This window comes from Bombina bombina, chromosome 2, assembly GCF_027579735.1.
Source record: "Bombina bombina isolate aBomBom1 chromosome 2, aBomBom1.pri, whole genome shotgun sequence".
NCBI classification, from domain to species: domain Eukaryota; kingdom Metazoa; phylum Chordata; class Amphibia; order Anura; family Bombinatoridae; genus Bombina; species Bombina bombina.
In genome coordinates, this window is record NC_069500.1 from 1,113,497,119 (window position 1) to 1,113,523,163 (window position 26,045).

At 40.0% G+C, this 26,045-nt stretch overlaps 1 protein-coding gene across 1 annotated transcript in view; it reads right to left on the reverse strand.

The window, feature by feature from the left end:
- MAP9 (microtubule associated protein 9) overlaps window positions 1-26,045 on the reverse strand; it is a 263,616-nt gene that overhangs the window by 51,093 nt on the left and 186,478 nt on the right. The window contains exon 9 of the mRNA XM_053703765.1: window positions 20,866-20,955. Within this exon, the coding sequence (XP_053559740.1) occupies window positions 20,866-20,955 (90 nt within the window). The remainder of the gene's footprint in view (window positions 1-20,865; window positions 20,956-26,045) is intronic.

Here is a 26,045-nt window from a genome sequence, read left to right on the forward strand (position 1 = left end):
ATTACGGAAAATAACAAACGAAATAATCAAAAATAAAAAAGAATTACACCTAATCTTATAGCCCTATCAAAATAAAAAAGCCCACCCAAAATAAAGAACCCTAGCCTACAATAAACTACCAATAGCCCTTAAAAGGACCTTTTTGTAGGGCATTGCCCTAAGTTAAACAGCTCTTTTACCTGTAAAAAAAAATACAAAGACCACCCCAACAGTAAAACCCACCACCCAACCATCCCCCCAAAATAAAAAACTTAAATCTAAAAAAACCTAAGCTACCTATTGCCCTGAAAAGCGCATTTGTATGGTCATTGCTCTTAAAAGGGCATTTAGCTCTTTTGCTGGCCAAACCCTAACCCTCGATGATCCACTTAGAGTTTTTGAAGTCCTGCTTGAACGATCTTCATCCCGGCAAAGAAGTCCACATCCAGGCGGCGAGAAGTCTTCATCCAGACGGCCTCTTCAATCTTCGTCCAGGTGGCATCTTCTATCTTGATCCTGGCGGCGCGAAGCGAGTCCATCCTGAAGACATCCAGTGCGGAGCATCCTCTTCTGATTTGAACAGCCAATAGAATTTAAACAGCTCTGATTTTATTGGCTGATTCAAATGTTTCAGCCAATAAGAATGCAAGGGACGCCATCTTGAATCGCGTACCTTGCATTGAAAATTCAGTGTGCGGTGGCGAACGTATGAAGAGGATGCTCCGCCCAGATGTCTTCAGGATGGACCCGCTCCACGCCGCCGGGATCAAGATAGAAGATGCCGTCTGGATGAAGATTAACGAGGCCGTCTGGATGAAGACTTCTCACCGCCTGGATGAAGACTTCTCCGCCGGGATGAAGATTGTTCAAACGGGACTTCAAAAACTGTAAGTGGATCGTCGGGGTTAGTGTTAGGTTTTTTTTTAATGTTTTTTTTTTAGATTAGGGTTTGGGCAGCAAAAGAGCTAAATGCCCTTTTAAGCGCAATGCCCATGCAAATGCCCTTTTCAGGGCTTTGGGTAGCTTTAGGTTTTTTAGATTTTTTTATTTTGAGGTGTTTTTTTTTTGTTTTGTTTTTAAAAATAGGTGTTGGAATAGGAATAATTTTTATTCTTTTTGATAATTTGTTTGTTATTTTTTTAGGGGGTGTTTGGTTTTTTGGAGCAAAAGAGCTGTTAAACTTAGGGCAATGTCCTACAAAAGGCCCCCTTTAAGGGCCCTTAGCAGTTTATTCTAGATTAGGCTTTTTTTTTGGGGGGGGGGTGTTTTTTTGTTGTTTTTTTTTTAAGGGTAGAATAGGAATAATTTTTATTTTTTTGGATAAATTTCCTTTTTTTTGTAATGGTAGGTTTTAGTGTAAGGTAGCTTAGGTTTTATTTGACAGGAAATTTTGTATTTATTTTAACTAGGTAGTTATTAAATAGTTAATAACTATTTACTAACAAGTCTACCTAGTTAAAATAAATAAAAACTTACCTGTGAAATAAAACCTAAGATAGCTACAATATAACTATTAGTTATATTGAAGCTAGCTTAGCTTTTATTTTACAGGTATTTAGTTTTAAATAGGTATTATTTAGTTAATAATTGTAAATTTAATTTAGATCTATTTTAATTATGTTAAAGTTAGGCAGGGTTAGGGTTACGTTAGGGTTAGGTGTAGGGTTAGGTTTAGGGGTAGGTGTAGGGGTTAATAGTTTAATTTAGGTTGTTACAATGTGGGGGGCTGGCGGTTTAGGGGTTAATAAGTTTATTAAGTGGTAGATGTGGGAGGTCAAAGGTTTAGGGGTTAATAACTTTATTTAGTTGTGGCAATGTTGGGGTGTGGCAGAATAGGGGTTAATAACTTTAGTATAGTGGCAGCGATATCGGGAGCGGCAGATTAGAGGTTAGTACCTTTATTTAGGTGGCGGCGATATCGGATGCGGCAGATTAGGGGTTAATAACTGTAGGCAGGTGTCGGCGATGTCGGGGGCAGCAGATTAGGGGTGTTTAGACGTGGGGGTTTATGTTAAGTTTAAACGTTAGTTTCTTTTTCCCCATAGACATCAATGGGGCTGCATTACGGAGCTTTTCTTTCCGCGATCCCAGGTATTTTTCTGACCTGCTCTCCCCATTGATGTCTATGGGGGAAGCGTACACAAGCAGGGTTTTTTAAAACTTGGAATGGCAGCGCTATAGGGGATTAAATAACGCCACTTTTGTTGTGTTCGTTAATTTCCCTATATCGCTCAAAACTCGTAATCTAGGCGATAGTTTTTTCTTAGTTACAAACAGAAAAAGTCTGAGTACTGAAACTTAGAATGAAAAATGTATGGTAGTGATTCATGTAGTTAAATACACTGCAGTGTGTCTTCAAATTATGTAGTTTCTTAATGCATAATTTAAAATAAAGCACATGCTACAGGTAGTCAGACACTGCATTGCCTAAACCATTATCGTTAAGGGGTATGCTCTTCCAGGTGCTTTCTGAATTGTAGTAGAGTTAAGGCTAATTCTCTACAAATCTCCAGCATGAAATATCACATACACCCATGCATGAGTATACATAATTGCCTAAAAAGTTGAGCTGGCTCTTACACAATAATGTTCTCTGGAATGCCAAAATCTTGCATGGGGAGAGTGAATATGACAGAGAGCACTAGGCACTGATAACATTTTTTCAGCACGTTTTCAGTGTAATTTACCTTGCATCCGCATCTAGTGTTGCATAGATATATTTTTCTACCAGTGCATTAAATGATTTACATATTGTGAGAGACCAGTAGAGTTATAATTTTTACTGCTTACAATAAATAAATTTTTACCTACATATTAAAAAAAATGCTGCATCATTTAAATTCACATGTCACTGCATACTTTATTACTTTAATATGAATTTTCACATTTATCATTATAGGGACACTAAACACTAAGGGCTAGATTACACGTGGATCGCTAAATATCACTTGCATGATAATGTACGATGGTATCACAAGTAAATCGCAATGCAAAAGAGAGCTTGCATTTGCATTGCTAGGAAGCATTGCGCTCACAACAGCGTTCTTCCTTATGCTTCTATGGGAGCCTCGTTCTGATGCTGTCAGAGACGGCATCAGAACCTCGTGCAGCGAAGGGGGTAAGTAGCACAGCGATGGGCAGCATTTTTAACTTGTAATGGCTGATTATCGCGCACCTCCCTCTAATCATGAGTACAGCCATTATGGAACCTAGGCTACACTGCAGATATCTGACGGAGAGTTGCTGCACATGTGCTAAGAGGTCAGCACTGGAATGTATTAATAGATAGATTTCAACATGGCAGCGTCCGTGACTAGAGGGAGGCTGGGCATAACTTCTGTAATATGCATATAGAACGTCTTTAGTGTTTAATGTTCCTTTAATGAGATTTTTTAATTCATACGTTGATTACAATTTTTTCTTTGTTCTCTCTCTACTTTATTGTAATGGATGTGTCTATATTTGACACAATTTAGCTAGATACAATGTTATCTTGATAAAGAAAGACAGTATAATGTAAAAGGTGATACTGACACTCCAATTTAAAAAGAAAGAACAATCCCAAGATGTAGATCTATATAGAAATGAAATCCAAGGTTTTTTTTCCATGCAACAGCTGCAAGGCCTGTAAGTTTGGGGTAAAAAGTAAGAAAGTAACATCAACAAATAATGGATATGAACACCATATAAAGGAAACAATTAGATGCTGAGATACTAATGTAATCTACTTGATACAGTGTGAGTGCAATTTTCAATATTTGGGCAAGACAAGCCGCCCACTACACGATAGAATAAGAGAGCATCTTTTAAATATTAAATAGGGTAATTGAAAACATCTATTATCAAAACATTTTACAGATACACATAATAAAAAACCTATTGGCTTTAAATATTGGGGTATTAAAACATTACTTAAAAATAGAGGAGACACAGAAAGAGTCTATTAAGAGAGGCAGAATTGATATTTGAGTTTAATATGTTAACCCCAAATGGATTGAATGCTGAATTAGACTTGAATCCATTTATTTGAATAGAATTTCAACAAATAGTACATTTATTTACATGATTAGAATTTCTAGAAGATAGAATATTCATTTTGAGAGATATCATTGGGAGAGATATTATATTAAATCATTTAGAACATATGATTAAACTAACAATCTTGGATACATGTATATATATATATATATATATATATATATATATATATATATATATATATATATATATATATATATATATTTATATTTATATTGTATATATATATATATATATGCGCTTTATAAAAGTTGTATACAAATTCCCTATATAGATGCTCTGATTATGTATAATCTGTATAATTGCAATGATCAATATTTTGCAAAATTTAATGTTTTGAAAATATTAATTCCCCTTTAACAGTTTTTGAAAGATATTTGTAATTCAAGGGTTTAACATTGAACTGTAAAACTTCAAAACTGGAACACTCAAGAAAAGAACAAATCACTGAGAAGGAGGAGTTGACGGATATACATAAATATCTTGGCTAGATCACCAGTAGGATATACGTCTTGATAAAGGCGCATTGTAGCGCCGAAACGTGTAGATAATGTACAAGGAGATACTGGATTTTTTCTACAGGATAGTGAACGTTCAAATCCAACGTAATATTGGGACTAAACCGACAGTCCGATTGGCTTTCCAAAATCACGAGGAAAAATACACTTGTGATTGGGTAGAAGGGATCACTGAGGAAGTGAGAGAATGCTGAGACCGGATAACTGGCAAAGAACCAACAACTATTGGAAAGAAGTCACCACAGCGCCCTTCCATAACTCAAGGAGTCGGAGAGACAAACATCAGAGGTCGGGTAAGAGGACCCGGGATAACCCGGTAGTAATTACGCATCCAGACACGGAAGCTTATAACACACATACAAACTGAAAGGAATAGCCTGAGCTCAGCATTCGGGACTAATTCTGGTTGATATTTTGAGTTGTGGCTACAACTACATATACAAATCAGCTGTTAGTAGATTTATATTATAAAGTGTTCACAGTTTTAAGTTTGGGAGAACGGAAAGAATATTCTATGCCATATTTTATAGAATTTACCTGGAGTAATACAGAGCATCAATACTTTTGACACACTGTTCATATTGTTCATAAGGACTTAAAGTGTTTTTAGCCATACATATTTTAATGTAACACTGTATATTTTATACTGACTAGCAAAGACTTTTTATATGAAGTTGTAAGACTTGTTGGGAAACTCATACCCAAGCTCTAGAGAACACTGAATGATAACGGGAGGGACAAAAAGAGAGGTGGACCCTAATCTGAGGGCCCCACAACCTGCAAAACCTCCCGAAAGCTGCTTCAGCCAAAGCAAAAACATCAAACTTGTAAAATTTAGAAAAAGTATGTAAGGAGGACCAGGTAGCCGCCTTACAAATCTGATCCATAGAGGTCTCGTTCTTAAAGGCCCAAGAGGAAACCACTGCTCTAGTAGAATGAGCCGTAATCCTCTGAGGAGGTTTATGTATCGCTGACTCATAAGCAAAACGGATAACACTCCTTAACCAAAAAGATAAGGAAGTCGAAGAGACCTTCTGACCCTTACGCTTCCCAGAATATACAACAAACAAGGAAGAAGTTTGTCTAAAATCCTTAGTAGCCTGAAAAAAGAAGTTCAAGGAGAGAACCACATCCAAATTATTAAGCAAACGTTCCTTCAAAGAAGAAGGATTGGGACACAAGGAAGGAACCACAATCTCTTGATTGATGCTGTGGTCTGACACAACCTTAGGAAGAAAACCTAACTTAGTACGTAGGACAGCCTTATCAGAATGGAACACCAGATAAGGAGGCTCAAATTGCAAGGCAGCAATCTCAGATACTCTGCGCGCAGAAGCAATAGCCAGTAGAAAAAGAACCTTCCAGGACAACAATTTAATGTCAATTTCATGCATAGGCTCAAACGGAGCCCGTTGCAAAACCTTAAGAACAAGAATTAGACTCCATGGAGGAGCCTTAGATCTAAACACAGGTCTGATCCTAATCAGAGCCTTAACAAAGGACTGTACATCTGGAAGCTCCGAGAGCCTCTTGTGCAGTAAAACAGACAGGGCCAAAATCTGTTCCCTCAGGGGACTGGCAGAAAGGCCCTTCTCCAGTCCATCCTGGGGAAAAGATAAGATCTTGGCAACCTTAACTCTGTGCCAGAAAAAAACACGCTCTTCACACCAGAATACGTAGGTCCTCCACACCTTGTGGTAGATAAGCCAATTAACTGGTTAACAAGCTTCAATAAAAGTATCAATGACACTCTCAGAGAAACCTCTCTTGGCTAAGGCTAAGCGTTCAATCTACACGCAGTCAGCCTCAGAGAATCTAGATTGTGATGAACAAAGGGACCTTGTTCCAGAAGATCCCTGCGACAAGGTAACTTTCACAGAAGAGATGATGACATCCTCACCAGATTCACGAACCACATCCTTCACGGCCACGATGGAGCAATCCATACCACTGCTGCCTGCTCCTGCTTGATGCGGGCCACTACACGAGGAAGAAGTGTTAACGGCGGAAAAAGGTCAATTAGACTGAACCTCCAAGGCACTGCTAATGCATCTATTAGCTCCGCATGAGGATCCCTGGACCTTGACCCATATCTGGGTAGCTTGGTATTGAGACAAGACGGCATGAGATCTCCGGCATCCCTCACTTGTTGCATATCTCCGCAAACACTTCGGGATGGATAGAGCATTTCCCCAGATGAAAGGATTGTCTGCTGAGAAAATCCGCTTCCCAGTTGTCCACACCCGGAGTGTGGATCACTGACAGAGAACAGCTGTGGGCCTCCGCCTACTCCAGAATTCGAGATACCTCCCTCATTGCTAGGGAGCTTCTCGTTCCCCCCTCATGGTTGATTTAAGCCACCAAGGTTATATTGTCTGATTGGAATCTGATAAACCGGGTCAAACCTTCAGAGCATTGAAGATTGCTCAAAGTTCCAGAATGTTGATCGGGAGGGAGCGTTCCCCATGAGACCACAGGCCATGTGCCTTCTTGGCACCCCAAACGGCTCCCCATCCTGATAGACTTGTGTCCATAGTCACAATCTCCCAGGATGGTCTTAAGAAGGATGTCCCTCGGGACAGATGATCTGGACAAAGCCACCAAGAGAGTGAGTCTCTCGACCAGTTGTCCAGAGAGATCTGTTGAGACAGATCTGAATGATAGCCTTTCCACTGCCTCCGCATGCCCAGTTGCAGCAGTCTGAGACGGAACCTTGCAAATGGAATTATGTCCATGCTGGATACCATGAGACCAATTACCTCCATACACTGAGCCACAGAGGGCCTTAAGGAGGTTAGGAGGGCAAGACATGCCGATGCAAGCTTGCAACATCTCTGGTCCGTTAGAAACCAGCTCAGTCCTGGAATATGGAGTCTATTATAGTACCCAGGAATTCTACCCTGGTGCTAGGAATAAGATAAATCTTTTCTAGGTTTATCTTCTATCCATGAGATCGAAGAAGATAGAGAAGAGATTCTGAATGGTCCTCTGCCAGACGAAAAGATGGTTCTTGTACCAGAATATCTTCTAAGTAGGGAGCTACTGCTATCCCCCGGGTTCTGACAACGGCTAGAAGAGCCCCTAGAACCTTCGTAAAAATGTTTCTTGGAGCAGTAGCTAGACCAAACAGAAGTGCAATAAACTGAAAGTTTTGGTCCAGGAACGCAAACCTTATGAACTGGAAGTGATCCCTGTGTATTGGAAAGTGAAGGTAAGCATCCTTCAGATCTATAGTGGCCATGAACTGTCCTTCCTGAACTAAGGGAAGGATGTACCTTATGGTCTCTATATTGAACGAGGGGGTGTTTAGAAATTTGTTTAAGCACTTTAGGTCCGGGCGAAAAGTTCCCTCTTTCTTTGGGACCACAAAAAGTTTTGAATAGTATGCCAAACCTCTTTCTGCAATAGGTACAGAACAATGACCCCTAAGGAGGACAGATCCCGCACGCACCCCAGAAAGGTTTCCCTCTTTACTAATCTGAAAGACAGACTTGAGAGGAGAAATCTGCTCTTGGGTGAATGAGACTTGAAACCTATCTTGTATCCCTGAGCTACGACCTCCAGGACTCATAGATCCTGCACATCCCTGAACCAAGCGTCTGAAAAGAGTGACAGTCTGCCCCCTACATGATCCAGCACCAAATCGGGGGCCGCCCCTTCATGCCGATTTAGTTTCGGGGGGCTTCTTGCTCTGCTTGGATTTATTCCAGGACTGAGACGGCTTCCAAGTACTCTTGGTTTGCTCGGGCTTAGCGGAGGGCTGCTTTCATTGGGATTTATCAGAACGAAAGGAACGAAATTAGAACTTTGTCCCTTAGACTTGTTCTTTTTTTATCCTGCGGTAGGAAGGCACCCTTGCCCCCTGTAACCATGGAGATAATGGAGTCCAGGCCTGGACCAAATAAAATCTTTCCCTTAAAAAGGAGGGAGAGAAGTCTGGACTTAAAAGTTATGTCCGCAGACCAGGACTTCAGCCAAAGCGCCCAACGGGTTTGAACTGATAAACCAGACACCTTAACATTTAGGCGAATAATCTACATGTTTGCATTACAGATAAAAGAATAAGCAATTCTCAATGCTTTAATTCTTTCCTGGATAACGTTTAGGGGAACCTCCATCTCGATCAATTCCAATAAGGAGTCGCACCAGTAGGTGCCGGTTGAAACAAGTATCCTGTATGTTGGAACATCTTTCATAGAAAAGCTTCCATCTTCTTATCCATCAGCTCTCTGAACAACGAGCTATCCTCAAGTGGGTGTGATGAAAGGCAAAGAATTACTGGGGGATGGGGGAAGTGGGAGAGGTATTCAAGCATTTGGCTTGGGTGTCTTTACCTCCTCCTGGTGGTCAGGTTCAGTATTTCCCAACAGTAAGGAACGATGCAGTGAACTCTCCTTATATTAAGAAGGAAATATGTTTAAAACTGCATGCTCTATCTGAATGTGTGTTTCAAGTCGCTTTAATAGCTATTAGTGTTGGGGTTTCAATATGACCTCTAATCCCAACGTCACTAAACTTGCATTTCAGAAGACTGTTTGAAGAAACCCTCTTCACACCCACGTTTATGGTCACAAAGCTTTAGATAATCCTTTCTCACACATGTTCTACCTTTGAGGCTTTTTTCATAAGACCTTTAGAGTTAAGGTTTACATTATAGAATGAAAGTTCAATCAGATTATAGACCTTGATATAGACCTTGCCCAACCAGTCACAATTTTACATGCCGATATCTTAATAAGGCATTGCTCAATAATCCACCACAATTCTACTCATAAATATGCATCACTACTGGAGACTGTTAAATTGAAACTGTAGACACTTGTTTACACCAAAATCTCTACAAATACACAAACAGGAGAGGATTCACATGTGTGTATCAATAATAACAAAGTATGGGTCTATGATATACTCCTATTCCATAACCTGTATTGGTTTGGCTGTCTGCTGCTTGTTTACTAGTGGACGAGTGTCTATTGGAAAGTATATTTTTATTAACATGTAGACACTTGTATAGCTATGTTTTGGGCACTTTTTAAGTTATTTATATGTTTGCTAAAAATATATGGCCCTGGGACAGATCATTTTCACTATTCCTTTGCTGTTTTGCGCACATCATCTTATCTTTTTTGTCTTTCTTAGATTTTAATTTGCGCTTCGGCCTCTCGGTCTATACACATCAGGTTAACACTTATCGGGTTAGTGTGCGTCCCTTTAGTTTTCTTTAGTTTACTCGCGTGTCGGCCAGTTTAAGCATGTCTGGTTAGCGCACATTTTTTCTCGGTTATTTTCAGCTTGGGTTTTGGTGTGCAAAATTCCTTTTGAGCTGTTAGGTTTTTTGCGCATGCTGATGAGAATTATCTGTCCTTGGATTTAATATTAATTTCTCCTTCTTCCTTCGGCTTAGCGGCATTGTACCTGTGAGTCAATTTTAAAAAGCTACATAGGAGGGGGTAAGTGGATTCCATTCCTCAAGAGCTTTTTAAGGGGGTAATAGTGTTCATTGCTTCTCCTAAACACATTTCTACCATTATTAGATGTGCTTATTGTAAAAAGGCTGAAGTGCCTTCTACAGCTCATTTATGTGGCTCATGTTTAGATTTGTTAATGCAATCAGACCAATCTAATGCTGTTTCTTTGGGTACTAATGCACCTACTGTTTGTTCATTACAGGAAGATGCTCATTTGATGTTGCCTACCATGAAAAACTTTATCAAAGCTGCAGTTTCTGTGGCGCTGGCTGCTCTCCCGCCTTTAAACAAGCATTAAAGGTCAATTCAGATTTTATCTTCTACAAGTGCTATGTGCCCTGAGACCAGGGATACTGTTTTGTCTTCAGATGGTAAAGTTTTCTCTGGGAATGAGGACTCCTCATCTGATGTAGAACCTGATATTTTCCCTTTTTTGTTTAAAGTTGAACACATTTGTTCTCTTTTAAAGGAGGTCTTAATTAGGGGTTAAAGATGCTAAGTTTCTGATGATAAGCCTTGTAATCATTTAACTTCAGTTCTTAAGACTGTTGTTAAAGGGACATTAAGCCCCCCAAAAAATCTTTCATTATTCAGAAAGAGAATACAATTTTTAAAAAGTTTCCAATGTACTTCTATTAAATTATCAAAAATGCTTTGTTCTTATGTTATTCTTTGTTGAAGGGATACCTAGGTAGGTAGCGTGCACATGCCTGAAGCACTAAATGACAGGAAATAGTGCTGCCATCTAGTGCTCCTGCTAATGTATAGCATGTTTGATAATTTAATAGAAGTACATTGGAAACTTTTTAAAAATTGTATTCCCTTTCTGAATAATGAAAGATTTTTTGGGGGGCTTAATGTCCCTTTAACAACAGTCTTAAGAACTGAAGTTAAATGATTACAAGGCTTTAACCCCTAATTAAGACCTCCTTTAAAAGAGAACAAATGTGTTCAACTTTAAACAAAAAAGGGAAAATATCAGGTTCTACATCAGATGAGGAGTCCTCATTCCCAGAGAAAACTTTACCATCTGAAGACAAAACAGTATCCCTGGTCTCAGGGCACATAGCACTTGTAGAAGATAAAATCTGAATTGACCTTTAATGCTTGTTTAAAGGCGAGAGAGCAGCCAGCTCCACAGAAACTGCAGCTTTGATAAAGTTTTTCATGGTAGGCAACATCAAATGAGCATCTTCCTGTAATGAACAAACAGTAGGTGCATTAGTACCCAAAGAAACAGCATTAGATTGGTCTGATTGCATTAACAAATCTAAACATGAGCCACATAAATGAGCTGGAGAAGGCACTTCAGCCTTTTTACAATAAGCACATCTAATAATGGTAGAAATGTGTTTAGGAGAAGCAATGAACACTATTACCCCCTTAAAAAGCTCTTGAGGAATGGAATCCACTTACCCCCTCCTATGTAGCTTTTTAAAATTGACTCACAGGTACAATGCCGCTAAGCCGAAGGAAGGAGAAATTAATATTAAATCCAAGGACAGATAATTCTCATCAGCATGCACAAAAAACCTAACAGCTCAAAAGGAATTTTGCACACCAAAACCCAAGCTGAAAATAACCGAGAAAAAATGTGCGCTAACCAGACATGCTTAAACTGGCCGACGCGCGAGTAAACTAAAGAAAACTAAAGGGACGCACACTAACCCGATAAGTGTTAACCTGATGTGTATAGACCGAGAGGCCGAAGCGCAAATTAAAAACTAAGAAAGACAAAAAAGATAAGATGATGTGCGCAAAACAGCAAAGGAATAGTGAAAATGATCTGTCCCAGGGCCATATATTTTTAGCAAACATATAAATAACTTAAAAAGTGCCCAACACAAAGCTATACAAGTGTCTACATGTTAATAAAAAGATACTTTCCAATAGACACTCGTCCACTAGTAAACAAGCAGCAGACAGCCAAACCAGTACAGGTTATGGAATAGGAGTATATCATAGACCCATAAAATGAGGCAAAAGACAAGAAAGTGCGACCAATTATAGAGGATTTATGAAAAAACATAATTTATGTAAGAACTTACCTGATAAATTCATTTCTTTCATATTAGCAAGAGTCCATGAGCTAGTGACGTATGGGATATACATTCCTACCAGGAGGGGCAAAGTTTCCCAAACCTCAAAATGCCTACAAATACACCCCTCACCACACCCACAAATCAGTTTAACGAATAGCCAAGAAGTGGGGTGATAAGAAAAAGTGTGAAAGCATAAAAAATAAGGAATTGGAATAATTGTGCTTTATACAAAAAAATCATAACCACCACAAAAAGGGTGGGCCTCATGGACTCTTGCTAATATGAAAGAAATTAATTTATCAGGTAAGTTCTTACATAAATTATGTTTTCTTTCATGTAATTAGCAAGAGTCCATGAGCTAGTGACGTATGGGATAATGACTACCCAAGATGTGGATCTTTCCACGCAAGAGTCACTAGAGAGGGAGGGATAAAATAAAGACAGCCAATTCCGCTGAAAAATAATTCACACCCAAAATAATTTAAATTTTATAATGAAAAAAACTGAAAATATAAGCAGAAGATTCAAACTGAAACAGCTGCCTGAAGAACTTTTCTACCAAAAACAGCTTCAGAAGAAGAAAACACATCAAAATGGTAGAATTTAGTAAAAGTATGCAAAGAAGACCAAGTTGCTGCTTTGCAAATCTGATCAACCGAAGCTTCATTCCTAAACGCCCAGGAAGTAGAAACTGACCTAGTAGAATGAGCCGTAATCCTTTGAGGCGGAGTTTTACCCGACTCGACATAAGCATGATGAATTAAAGATTTCAACCAAGATGCCAAAGAAATGGCAGAGGCCTTCTGACCTTTCCTAGAACCGGAAAAGATAACAAATAGACTAGAAGTCTTTCGGAAAGTCTTAGTAGCTTCAACATAATATTTCAAAGCTCTAACTACATCCAAAGAATGCAAAGATTTCTCCTTAGAATTCTTAGGATTAGGACATAATGAAGGAACCACAATTTCTCTACTAATGTTGTTGGAATTCACAACCTTAGGTAAAAATTCAAAAGAAGTTCGCAACACCGCCTTATCCTGGTGAAAAATCAGAAAAGGAGATTCACAAGAAAGAGCCGATAATTCAGAAACTCTTCTGGCAGAAGAGATGGCCAAAAGGAACAAAACTTTCCAAGAAAGTAATTTAATGTCCAATGAATGCATAGGTTCAAACGGAGGAGCTTGAAGAGCCCCCAGAACCAAATTCAAACTCCAAGGAGGAGAAATTGACTTAATAACAGGTTTTATACGAACCAAAGCTTGTACAAAACAATGAATATCAGGAAGAATAGCAATCTTTCTGTGAAAAAGAACAGAAAGAGCAGAGATTTGTCCTTTCAAGGAACTTGCAGACAAACCTTTATCTAAACCATCCTGAAGAAACTGTAAAATTCTCGGAATTCTAAAAGAATGCCAGGAAAAATGATGAGAAAGACACCAAGAAATATAAGTCTTCCAGACTCTATAATATATCTCTCTAGATACAGATTTACGAGCCTGTAACATAGTATTAATCACAGAGTCAGAGAAACCTCTTTGACTAAGAATCAAGCGTTCAATCTCCATACCTTTAAATTTAAGGATTTGAGATCCTGATGGAAAAAAGGACCTTGCGACAGAAGGTCTGATCTTAACGGAAGAGTCCACGGTTGGCAAGAAGCCATCCGGACAAGATCCGCATACCAAAACCTGTGAGGCCATGCTGGAGCTACCAGCAGAACAAACGAGCATTCCTTCAGAATCTTGGAGATCACTCTTGGAAGAAGAACTAGAGGCGGAAAGATATAGGCAGGATGATACTTCCAAGGAAGTGACAATGCATCCACTGCTTCCGCTTGAGGATCCCTGGATCTGGACAGATACCTGGGAAGTTTCTTGTTTAGATGAGAGGCCATCAGATCTATTTCTGGAAGTCCCCACATTTGAACAATCTGAAGAAATACCTCTGGGTGAAGAGACCATTCGCCCGGATGCAACATTTGGCGACTGAGATAATCCGCTTCCCAATTGTCTATACCTGGGATATGAACCGCAGAAACTAGACAGTAGCTGGATTCCGCCCAAACCAGAATTCGAGATACTTCTTTCATAGCTAGAGGACTGTGAGTCCCTCCTTGATGATTGATGTATGCCACAGATGTGACATTGTCTGTCGGAAAACAAATGAACGATTCTCTCTTTAGAAGAGGCCAAGACTGAAGAGCTCTGAAAATTGCACGGAGTTCCAAAATATTGATCGGTAATCTCACCTCCTGAGATTCCCAAACCCCTTGTGCCGTCAGAGACCCCCACACAGCTCCCCAACCTGTAAGACTTGCATCTGTTGAAATTACAGTCCAGGTCGGAAGAACAAAAGAAGCCCCCTGAACTAAACGATGGTGATCTGTCCACCACGTTAGAGAGTGTCGTACAATCGGTTTTAAAGATATTAATTGAGATATCTTCGTGTAATCCCTGCACCATTGGTTCAGCATACAGAGCTGAAGAGGTCGCATGTGAAAACGAGCAAAGGGGATCGCGTCCGATGCAGCAGTCATAAGACCTAGAATTTCCATGCATAAGGCTACCGAAGGGAATGATTGTGACTGAAGGTTTCGACAAGCTGATATCAATTTTAGACGTCTCTTGTCTGTCAAAGATAGAGTCATGGACACTGAATCTATCTGGAAACCCAAAAAGGTTACCCTTGTCTGAGGAATCAATGAACTTTTTAGTAAATTGATCCTCCAACCATGATCTTGCAGAAACAACACAAGTCGATTCGTATGAGATTCTGCTAAATGTGAAGACTGAGCAAGTACCAAGATATCGTCCAAATAAGGAAATACCACAATACCCTGTTCTCTGATTACAGACAGAAGGGCACCGAGAACCTTTGTAAAAATTCTTGGAGCTGTTGCTAGGCCAAACGGCAGAGCCACAAACTGGTAATGCTTGTCTAGGAAAGAGAACCTCAGAAACTGAAAGTGATCTGGATGAATCGGAATATGCAGATATGCATCCTGTAAATCTATTGTAGACATATAATGCCCTTGCTGAACAAAAGGCAGGATAGTCCTTACAGTTACCATTTTGAATGTTGGTATCCTTACATAACGATTCAATATTTTTAGATCCAGAACTGGTCTGAAGGAATTCTCCTTCTTTGGTACAATGAAGAGATTTGAATAAAACCCCAGCCCCTGTTCCAGAACTGGAACTGGCATAATTACTCCAGCCAACTCTAGATCTGAAACACATTTCAGAAATGCTTGAGCCTTCGCTGGATTTACTGGGACACGGGAAAGAAAAAATCTCTTTGCAGGAGGTCTTATCTTGAAACCAATTCTGTACCCTTCTGAAACAATGTTCTGAATCCAAAGATTGTGAACGGAATTGATCCAAATTTCTTTGAAAAAACGTAATCTGCCCCCTACCAGCTGAGCTGGAATGAGGGCCGCACCTTCATGTGGACTTAGGAGCTGGCTTTGATTTTCTAAAAGGCTTGGATTTATTCCAGACTAGAGATGGTTTCCAAACTGATACCGCTCCTGAGGATGAAGGATCAGGCTTTTGTTCCTTGTTGTGACGAAAGGAACGAAAACGATTATTTGACCTGAATTTACCTTTAGACTTTTTATCCTGAGGTAAAAAAGTTCCTTTCCCTCCAGTAACAGTTGAGATAATAGAATCCAACTGAGAACCAAATAATTTATTACCCTGGAAAGAAAGGGAAAGCAAAGTAGACTTAGAAGACATATCAGCATTCCAAGTTTTAAGCCATAAAGCTCTTCTAGCTAAAATAGCTAGAGACATATACCTGACATTAACTCTAATGATATCAAAGATGGCATCACAAATAAAATTATTAGCATGTTGAAGCAGAATAATAATGCTATGAGAATTATGATCTGTAACTTGTTGCGCTAAAGCTTCCAACCAAAAAGTTGAAGCTGCAGCAACATCCGCTAAAGATATAGCAGGTCTAAGAAGATTACCTGAACACAAATAAGCTTTTCTTAGAAAGGATTCAATTTTCCTATCTAAAGGATCCTTAAAGGAAGTACCATCTGCCGTAGGAATAGTAGTACGCTTAGCAAGAGTAGAGACAGCCCCATCAACCTTAGGGATTTTGTCCCAAAACTCTAATCTGTCAGATGGCACAGGATATAATTGCTTAAAACGTTTAGAAGGAGTAAATAAATTACCCAAATTATTCCATTCCCTGGAAATTACTTCAGAAATAGCACCAGGAACAGGAAAAACTTCTGGAATAACTACAGGAGATTTAAAAACCTTATCTAAACGTTTAGATTTAGTATCAAGAGGACCAGAATCCTCAATTTCTAATGCAATTAGGACTTCTTTAAGTAAAGAACAAATAAATTCCATTTTAAATAAATATGAAGATTTATCAGCATCAACCTCTGAGACAGAATCCTCTGAACCAGAAGAACCACTATCAGAATCAGAATGATGATGTTCATTTAAAAATTCATCTGAACAATGAGAAGTTTTAAAAGACTTTTTATGTTTACTAGAAGGAAGAATAACAGACATAGCCTTCTTAATGGATTTAGAAAAAAAATCTCTTATGTTATCAGGAACACTCTGAGTATTAGATGTTGACGGAACAGCAACAGGTAATGGAACTTTACTAAAGGAAATATTATCTGCATTAACAAGTTTGTCATGACATTCAATACAAACAACAGCTGGAGGAACAGCTACCAAAAGTTTACAGCAGATACACTTAGCTTTGGTAGCTCCAGCACCAGGCAGCGATTTTCCAGAAGTATCTTCTGACTCAGTTGCAACGTGGGACATCTTGCAATATGTAATAGAAAAAACAACATATAAAGCAAAATTAATCAAATTCCTTAAATGACAGTTTCAGGAATGGGAAAAAATGCCAGTGAACAAGCTTCTAGCAACCAGAAGCAATAAATAATGAGACTTAAATAATGTGGAGACAAAAGTGACGCCCATATTTTTTTAGCGCCAAATAAGACGCCCACATTATTTGGCGCCTAAATGCTTTTTGTCGCCAAAAATGATGCCACATCCGGAACGCCAACACTTTTGGCGCAAAAGAACGTCAAAAATGACGCAACTTCCGGCGACACGTATGACGCCGGAAACAGAAAAAAAATTTTGCGCCAAAAAAGTCAGTGCCAAGAATGACGCAATAAAATGAAGCATTTTCAGCCCCCGCGAGCCTAACAGCCCACAGGGAAAAAGTCAAATTTAAAGGTAAGAAAAAAATGATTGATTCAAATGCATTATCCCAAATATGAAACTGACTGTCTGAAAAAAAAGGAATGTTGAACATCCTGAGTCAAGGCAAATAAATGTTTGAATACATATATTTAGAACTTTATAAAAAAGTGCCCAACCATAGCTTAGAGTGTCACAGAAAATAAGACTTACTTACCCCAGGACACTCATCTACATGTTGTAGAAAGCCAAACCAGTACTGAAACGAAAATCAGCAGAGGTAATGGTAAATATATAAGAGTATATCGTCGATCTGAAAAGGGAGGTAAGAGATGAATCTCTACGACCGATAACAGAGAACCTATGAAACAGACCCCGTAGAAGGAGATCATAGAATTCAAATAGGCAATACTCTCCTCACATCCCTCTGACATTCACTGCACGCTGAGAGGAAAACCGGGCTCCAACCTGCTGCGGAGCGCATATCAACGTAGAATCTAGCACAAACTTACTTCACCACCTCCATAGGAGGCAAAGTTTGTAAAACTGATTTGTGGGTGTGGTGAGGGGTGTATTTGTAGGCATTTTGAGGTTTGGGAAACTTTGCCCCTCCTGGTAGGAATGTATATCCCATACGTCACTAGCTCATGGACTCTTGCTAATTACATGAAAGAAATTTCCCATGAGGTGAAAAAGAATCACAAACCATATCCCTTATACATCCCTCTGACAAGCACTGTACTCTGAGGGGAAACTGGGCCCCTCTTTTTGAAGAATCAAATGCACATGTTCATTCTTCAACTGCCTCCAGCGGAGGCAAAGTAAAGACTAAGGTATGTGTGAGGTGGGAGGGATTTTATATAGTTCTTGGGGTTTGGGAATCTTTGCCTCCTTTTAGTGGTAGAGAAGAGTTATTCCCAAGAATAGTGGATCATGCACTCTCACAACCTGTATGAAAGAAATAAGCAGCTACTGAAATACCCGTTTTAAATAGTTACTGTGGTATACATCAGAACTATATAATCTTGAAACAGTGAATTGTATACATGAATATGAGCAGTACAGAAACTCACACTGAATACAATAAATTAGTCAGTACATTTTAAAAAAAAGTTAACAACCGAAAACACAAAACTCTAGACCTATAATTATGCAGACATAATAAACTAGATGCAGTATTTTTTTGTAATCAAGTAAATAAGGCCTATAAATAGAACCCTGTATACAGAATATGCAGTTACATGAGACAAAGTAGAGTGTAAACCGAGCCAATGTTTAAACTTTACATGTATTAGCAGTACAAGCCCAAATCTGAGGATTTACCCCCCAAAGGATCCAACCCAGGGTGCACAGATCCAGTCTGTTCCCCTATAACAGAAGGCAGTGCCAAGGCACAAAGAAATACCTATAGTGCTAAAAAGAGTACAAACTCACAGATAACTATAGAGGTATAGCAGAAACAATGATTGTATACAGAGTAAATAATACTAGTGATACTCAACATTACATGAAAAGACTGAGGTGCTGTAGTCATGGCCATCACAAGAGAGGGGAGTTGAGGAGTGGCGGAAAAAAACAGGAAATCGTCGCCATTGACCCTCACCATACTTATCCCGCTGTTCTGTTAAATCAAGCAACCCAAGCAATTTAGGAGGAGGAGAAGACAAGGGGCGCCAACATAGTGTAAATCGTTTAAACGATTTACACTATGTTGGCGCCCCTTGTCTTCTCCTCCTCCTAGATATCCTGACCCACCACACCGTGGATACAAGTGGAGCATGCCAAGCATTTGAATAATCAAAATTATCATATCCTTTTTATTTGTGAATTGGACATTCTTTTGGACACTGATATATATTTTTTTTCTTGAACTTTCACATTTGTTTTTATTGTGTTATCCTTTTTGCAATTATTGTCACTTATCAAGAATTTGTTACAAGTTTATTGGATATATATGTTTTTTATATTTGAAGATACAAATACGTTTTGTATTCATTGGATTTAACTAATAGTTATAATATATTCTAAGAACAGACACTAATGGGTTTAATCTAATATCACTGGTTTTTATGAGCGCATCCTCTTAGTTTTTTCCTTTTGGAATTACTTATAACCCAAGCAATTTGCCTGCACAAATCATCAGAACACGGGTAAGCCGCTCGAAAGTGTGTAAACATACACAGACATACTCCATTGCTTTAATAAGCATTAATAAAATAGCTCACACCCGTGTGGTATTTGCTGAGCAAGTCACAAAATAACTGAATACTGTGTGTTAAATCATTTGGGCACTGAGAGGAGAGACAAAAACGGAAAGGTTGCTGAGAACTCTCCCGTGGCAGTAAAAGATGTTGCTCTTTCACTACCCACAAGAGAGATAACTGTGCACCGTCCCCACTCCCCTGCAGAACACTACCGCATTCTCAGCGCTCCAATAAAGTCAGTGAACAAGCAGAGCAAGGAGGAAGCTGGTCAACCACCTGAGCAGGGGAATTTAATGGAGCCTTAGCTTAAATGAGGCTCCAAACATTACACACTTCCCCAAAAATTTAAAAAAACATCCAAACTCCATTAGCACATTATCAAGGGACTAAAATAAAGAATGTAGATCTTAACATAAATATTAAAATCTAGTCCCCTCCTGTGCACAACCCTCTGTACTGTGCACAAACCCTCAGAATAGTAACAGACTCATAGGAATGACAGGGATGAATAATAAAAAGCTCTGCAATGTTATGACTGGCTTGAAAGTACTAACTTAGTATTTGCAGGTAGCCTGTGGGCTATCGGAGAAAATAAGGTACTTACCCCAAATACAGATCCCACTGTACTAATCTTACCCATCTGTCGATTCTCAGTCCATCCTGCGTTGTAACTAACAGTTAAGGCTATGAGGAGGGAGTACTTCTACATGGCTAAAGCAGGAGGAAGCTAAAGGAACTTCCGAGTGACAGCCCCGACAGGCTTGTGAACACAACTCCAGAGAGAAGATTTACATTGTGCAGCCAATACTCTCTAAAGTCCCTCTCTTCCAGGAAATATCCAGAGGGAAAATTTGGGATAAAATCCATGTATTCTAGAAGTAAGCACAGAGCATCTCCGTCTTCTCCTGTCTCCTTGACAAGCCAAAGAAAATACTCAGAGGGAACACGAAGTAGGAGGAATATTTAAGCTTTTGTTGTAGGGTGTCTTTGCCTCCTCTTAGTTGCCAGGTGATGAATTCCCAAGAGTAAGGAATTTTGTGGACTCTCATCACCATTAGAAAGAAAACTACAATTTGTAAGCTGCAAACAATTTGTGTGCATAAGAAACAGGCTGTTTACAACATTTTTTCTAGTGAACCTAAAGAGTTCATCTCATGAATAAGTCCCTTCTCTCGAGAGACACAGCATTAGCTTAAATTAGGTTTAAAATACACTCAGTTTAGACACACTTGCTTGAAACCCCATGAAACCAATTAAGTAAATCAACTTTTCTCACCAACCAAGTATTGCATAAAATTTCCATTTAGTAAATAATATTTTAACAATAGTAGTAATAATGCCTGCAGCCATTTTGCTACAGGGCAGTGCAGCAAAAACAGCTTTAGTAAGTGAAAAAAGTATTTTTTTTGTAACTAACTCACTTTTCTTTGTTTTTCTTTCTCTTGCTCTTCTTTTGTCTTCTTTAATTTTTGCTGTTCGTGAAGAAAACTCTTTTTCTTTTCCTGCCAGGTCTGAAATCAATATATTGTTACTGAATAATATGGAGAAAACAATCACACTTATAATTATTAATATTATTAATCAATTCTGTAATAGTTAAAGGGACACAAAATCCATATTTTTTCTTTCATGATTCAGATAGGAGTAAATTAGAAAGTTGCTTAAAATTGCATGGTCTATCTGAATCATGAAAGACAAAATGTGGGTTTTGTGTCCCTTTAATAATGAAGCCTAGAAAAACAGAATTTATGCTTACCTGATAAATTACTTTCTCCAACGGTGTGTCCGGTCCACGGCGTCATCCTTACTTGTGGGATATTCTCTTCTCCAACAGGAAATGGCAAAGAGCCCAGCAAAGCTGGTCACATGATCCCTCCTAGGCTCCGCCTTCCCCAGTCATTCGACCGACGTAAAGGAGGAATATGCATAGGAGAAATCATATGATACCGTGGTGACTGTAGTTAGAGAAAATAATTCATCAGACCTGATTAAAAAACCAGGGCGGGCCGTGGACCGGACACACCGTTGGAGAAAGTAATTTATCAGGTAAGCATAAATTCTGTTTTCTCCAACATAGGTGTGTCCGGTCCACGGCGTCATCCTTACTTGTGGGAACCAATACCAAAGCTTTAGGACACGGATGATGGGAGGGAGCAAATCATGTCACCTAGATGGAAGGCACCACGGCTTGCAAAACCTTTCTCCCAAAAATAGCCTCAGAAGAAGCAAAAGTATCAAATTTGTAAAATTTTGTAAAAGTGTGCAGTGAAGACCAAGTCGCTGCCTTACATATCTGATCAACAGAAGCCTCGTTCTTGAAGGCCCATGTGGAAGCCACAGCCCTAGTGGAGTGAGCTGTGATTCTTTCAGGAGGCTGCCGTCCGGCAATCTCATAAGCCAATCGGATGATGCTTTTAAGCCAAAAAGAGAGAGAGGTAGAAGTTGCTTTTTGACCTCTCCTTTTACCAGAATAAACAACAAACAAGGAAGATGTTTGTCTGAAATCCTTTGTAGCCTCTAAATAGAATTTTAGAGCACGAACTACATCCAAATTGTGCAACAAACGTTCCTTCTTTGAAACTGGATTCGGACACAAAGAAGGCACAACTATCTCCTGGTTAATATTTTTGTTAGAAACAACTTTCGGAAGAAAACCAGGTTTAGTACGCAAAACCACCTTATCTGCATGGAACACCAGATAAGGAGGAGAACACTGCAGAGCAGATAAATCTGAAACTCTTCTAGCAGAAGAAATTGCAACCAAAAACAAAACTTTCCAAGATAATAACTTAATATCTACGGAATGTAAGGGTTCAAACGGAACCCCTTGAAGAACTGAAATAACTAAATTGAGACTCCAAGGAGGAGTCAAAGGTTTGTAAACAGGCTTGATTCTAACCAGAGCCTGAACAAAAGCTTGAACATCTGGCACAGTCGCCAGCTTTTTGTGAAGTAAAACAGATAGAGCAGAAATCTGTCCCTTCAAAGAACTTGCAGATAATCCTTTCTCCAAACCCTCTTGTAGAAAGGATAGAATTTTAGGAATTTTTACCCTGTTCCATGGGAATCCTTTCGATTCGCACCAACAGATATATTTCTTCCATACTTTATGGTAAATTTTTCTAGTTACAGGCTTTCTAGCCTGAATAAGAGTATCAATGACAGAATCTGAGAACCCACGCTTTGATAAAATCAAGCGTTCAATCTCCAAGCAGTCAGTTGGAGTGAGGCCAGATTCGGATTTTCGAACGGACCTTGAACAAGAAGGTCCCGTCTCAAAGGTAGCTTCCATGGTGGAGCCGATGACATATTCACCAGGTCTGCATACCAAGTTCTGCGTGGCCACGCAGGAGCTATCAAGATCACCGAAGCCCTCTCCTGATTGATCCTGGCTACCAGCCTGGGAATGAGAGAAAACGGTGGGAATACATAGGCTAGGTTGAAGGTCCAAGGTGCTACTAGTGCATCTACTAGAGTCGCCTTGGGATCCCTGGATCTGGACCCGTAGCAAGGAACCTTGAAGTTCTGACGAGACGCCATCAGATCCATGTCTGGAATGCCCCATAATTGAGTTATGTGGGCAAAGATTTCCGGATGGAGTTCCCACTCCCCCGGATGAAATGTCTGACGACTCAGAAAATCCGCTTCCCAATTTTCCACTCCTGGGATGTGGATTGCAGACAAGTGGCAGGAGTGAATCTCCGCCCATTGAATTACTTTGGTCACTTCTTCCATCGCCAGGGAACTCCTTGTTCCCCCCTGATGGTTGATATATGCAACAGTCGTCATGTTGTCTGATTGAAACCTTATGAATTTGGCCTTTGCTAGTTGAGGCCAAGCCTTGAGAGCATTGAATATCGCTCTCAGTTCCAGAATGTTTATCGGGAGAAGAGATTCTTCCCGAGACCATAGACCCTGAGCTTTCAGGGAGTTCCAGACCGCGCCCCAGCCCACCAGGCTGGCGTCGGTCGTGACAATGACCCACTCTGGTCTGCGGAAGCTCATCCCTTGAGACAGGTTGTCCAGGGTCAGCCACCAACGGAGTGAATCTCTGGTCCTCTGATCTACTTGGATCGTCGGGGACAAGTCTGTATAATCCCCATTCCACTGTCTGAGCATGCACAGTTGTAATGGTCTTAGATGAATCCGCGCAAAAGGAACTATGTCCATTGCCGCAACCATCAAACCTATTACTTCCATGCACTGCGCTATGGAAGGAAGAAGAACAGAATGAAGTACTTGACAAGAGCTTAGAAGTTTTGATTTTCTGGCCTCTGTCAGAAAAATCTTCATTTCTAAGGAGTCTATTATTGTTCCCAAGAAGGGAACTCTTGTTGACGGGAATAGAAAACTTTTTTCTACGTTCACTTTCCACCCGTGAGATCTGAGAAAGGCTAGGACAATGTCCGTATGAGCCTTTGCTTGTGGCAGAGACGACGCTTGAATTAGAATGTCGTCCAAGTAAGGTACTACTGCAATGCCCCTTGGCCTTAGCACCGCTAGAAGGGACCCTAGTACCTTTGTGAAAATTCTTGGAGCAGTGGCTAATCCGAATGGAAGTGCCACAAACTGGTAATGCCTGTCCAGAAAGGCGAATCTTAGGAACCGATGATGTTCCTTGTGGATAGGAATATGTAGATACGCATCCTTTAAATCCACCGTGGTCATGAATTGACCTTCCTGGATGGTAGGAAGAATTGTCCGAATGGTTTCCATTTTGAACGATGGAACCCTGAGAAATTTGTTTAGGATCTTGAGATCCAAAATTGGCCTGAATGTTCCCTCTTTTTTGGGAACTATGAACAGATTGGAGTAAAACCCCATCCCTTGTTCTCCTAATGGAACAGGATGAATCACTCCCATTTTTAACAGGTCTTCTACACAATGTAAGAATGCCTGTCTTTTTATTTGGTCTGAAGACAATTGAGACCTGTGGAACCTTCCCCTTGGGGGTAGTTCCTTGAATTCCAGGAGATAACCTTGAGAAACTATTTCTAGCGCCCAAGGATCCTGAACATCTCTTGCCCAAGCCTGAGCGAAGAGAGAGAGTCTGCCCCCCACCAGATCTGGTCCCGGATCGGGGGCCAGCATCTCATGCTGTCTTGGTAGCGGTAGCAGGCTTCTTGGCCTGTTTACCTTTGTTCCAGCCTTGCATCGGTCTCCAGGCTGGCTTGGTTTGAGAAGAATTACCCTCTTGCTTAGAGGATGTAGAGTTTGAGGCTGGTCCGTTTCTGCGAAAGGGACGAAAATTTGTTTTATTTTTAGCCTTAAAAGACCTATCCTGAGGAAGGGCGTGGCCCTTTCCCCCAGTGATGTCTGAAATAATCTCTTTCAAATCAGGGCCAAATAGCGTTTTCCCCTTGAAAGGGATGTTAAGCAATTTGTTCTTGGAGGACACATCCGCTGACCAAGACTTTAGCCAAAGCGCTCTGCGCGCCACAATAGCAAAACCTGAATTTTTCGCCGCTAATCTAGCTAATTGCAAAGTGGCGTCTAAGGTAAAAGAGTTAGCCAATTTAAGTGCTTGAACTCTGTCCATAACCTCCTCATAAGAAGATGCTTTATTGAGCGACTTTTCTAGTTCTTCGAACCAGAAACACGCTGCTGTAGTGACAGGAACAATGCATGAAATTGGTTGTAGAAGGTAACCTTGCTGAACAAACATCTTTTTAAGCAAACCCTCTAATCTTTTATCCATAGGATCTTTGAAAGCACAACTATCTTCTATAGGGATAGTGGTGCGTTTGTTTAGAGTAGAAACCGCCCCCTCGACCTTGGGGACTGTCTGCCATAAGTCCTTCCTGGGGTCGACCATAGGAAATAATTTCTTAAATATAGGGGGAGGGACAAAAGGTATGCCGGGCCTTTCCCATTCTTTATTTACAATGTCCGCCACCCGCTTGGGTATAGGAAAAGCTTCGGGGGGCACCGGGACCTCTAGGAACTTGTCCATCTTACATAATTTCTCTGGAATGACCAAATTGTCACAATCATCCAGAGTAGATAACACCTCCTTAAGCAGAGCGCGGAGATGTTCCAATTTAAATTTGAATGTAATAACGTCAGGTTCAGCTTGTTGAGAAATTTTTCCTGAATCTGAAATTTCTCCCTCAGACAAAACCTCCCTGGCCCCTTCAGACTGGTGTAAGGGCATGTCAGAACCATTATCATCAGCGTCCTCATGCTCTTCAGTATCTAAAACAGAGCAGTCACGCTTTCGCTGATAAGTGGGCATTTTGGCTAAAATGTTTTTAATAGAATTATCCATTACAGCCGTTAATTGTTGCATAGTAAGGAGGATTGGCGCACTAGATGCACTAGGGACCTCCTGAGCGGGCAAGACTGGTGTAGACATGGAAGGAGATGATGCAGTACCATGCTTACTCCCCTCACTTAAGGAATCAGTTTGGGCAACATTATTATCAGTGGCATCATTGTCCCTACTTTGTTTGTCACATTCATCACATATATTTAAATGGAGAGGAACCTTGGCTTCCGAACATACAGAACATCGTCTATCTGCTAGTTCAGACATGTTAATAGGCATAAACTTGATAACAAAGCACAAAAAACGTTTTAAAATAAAACCGTTACTGTCTCT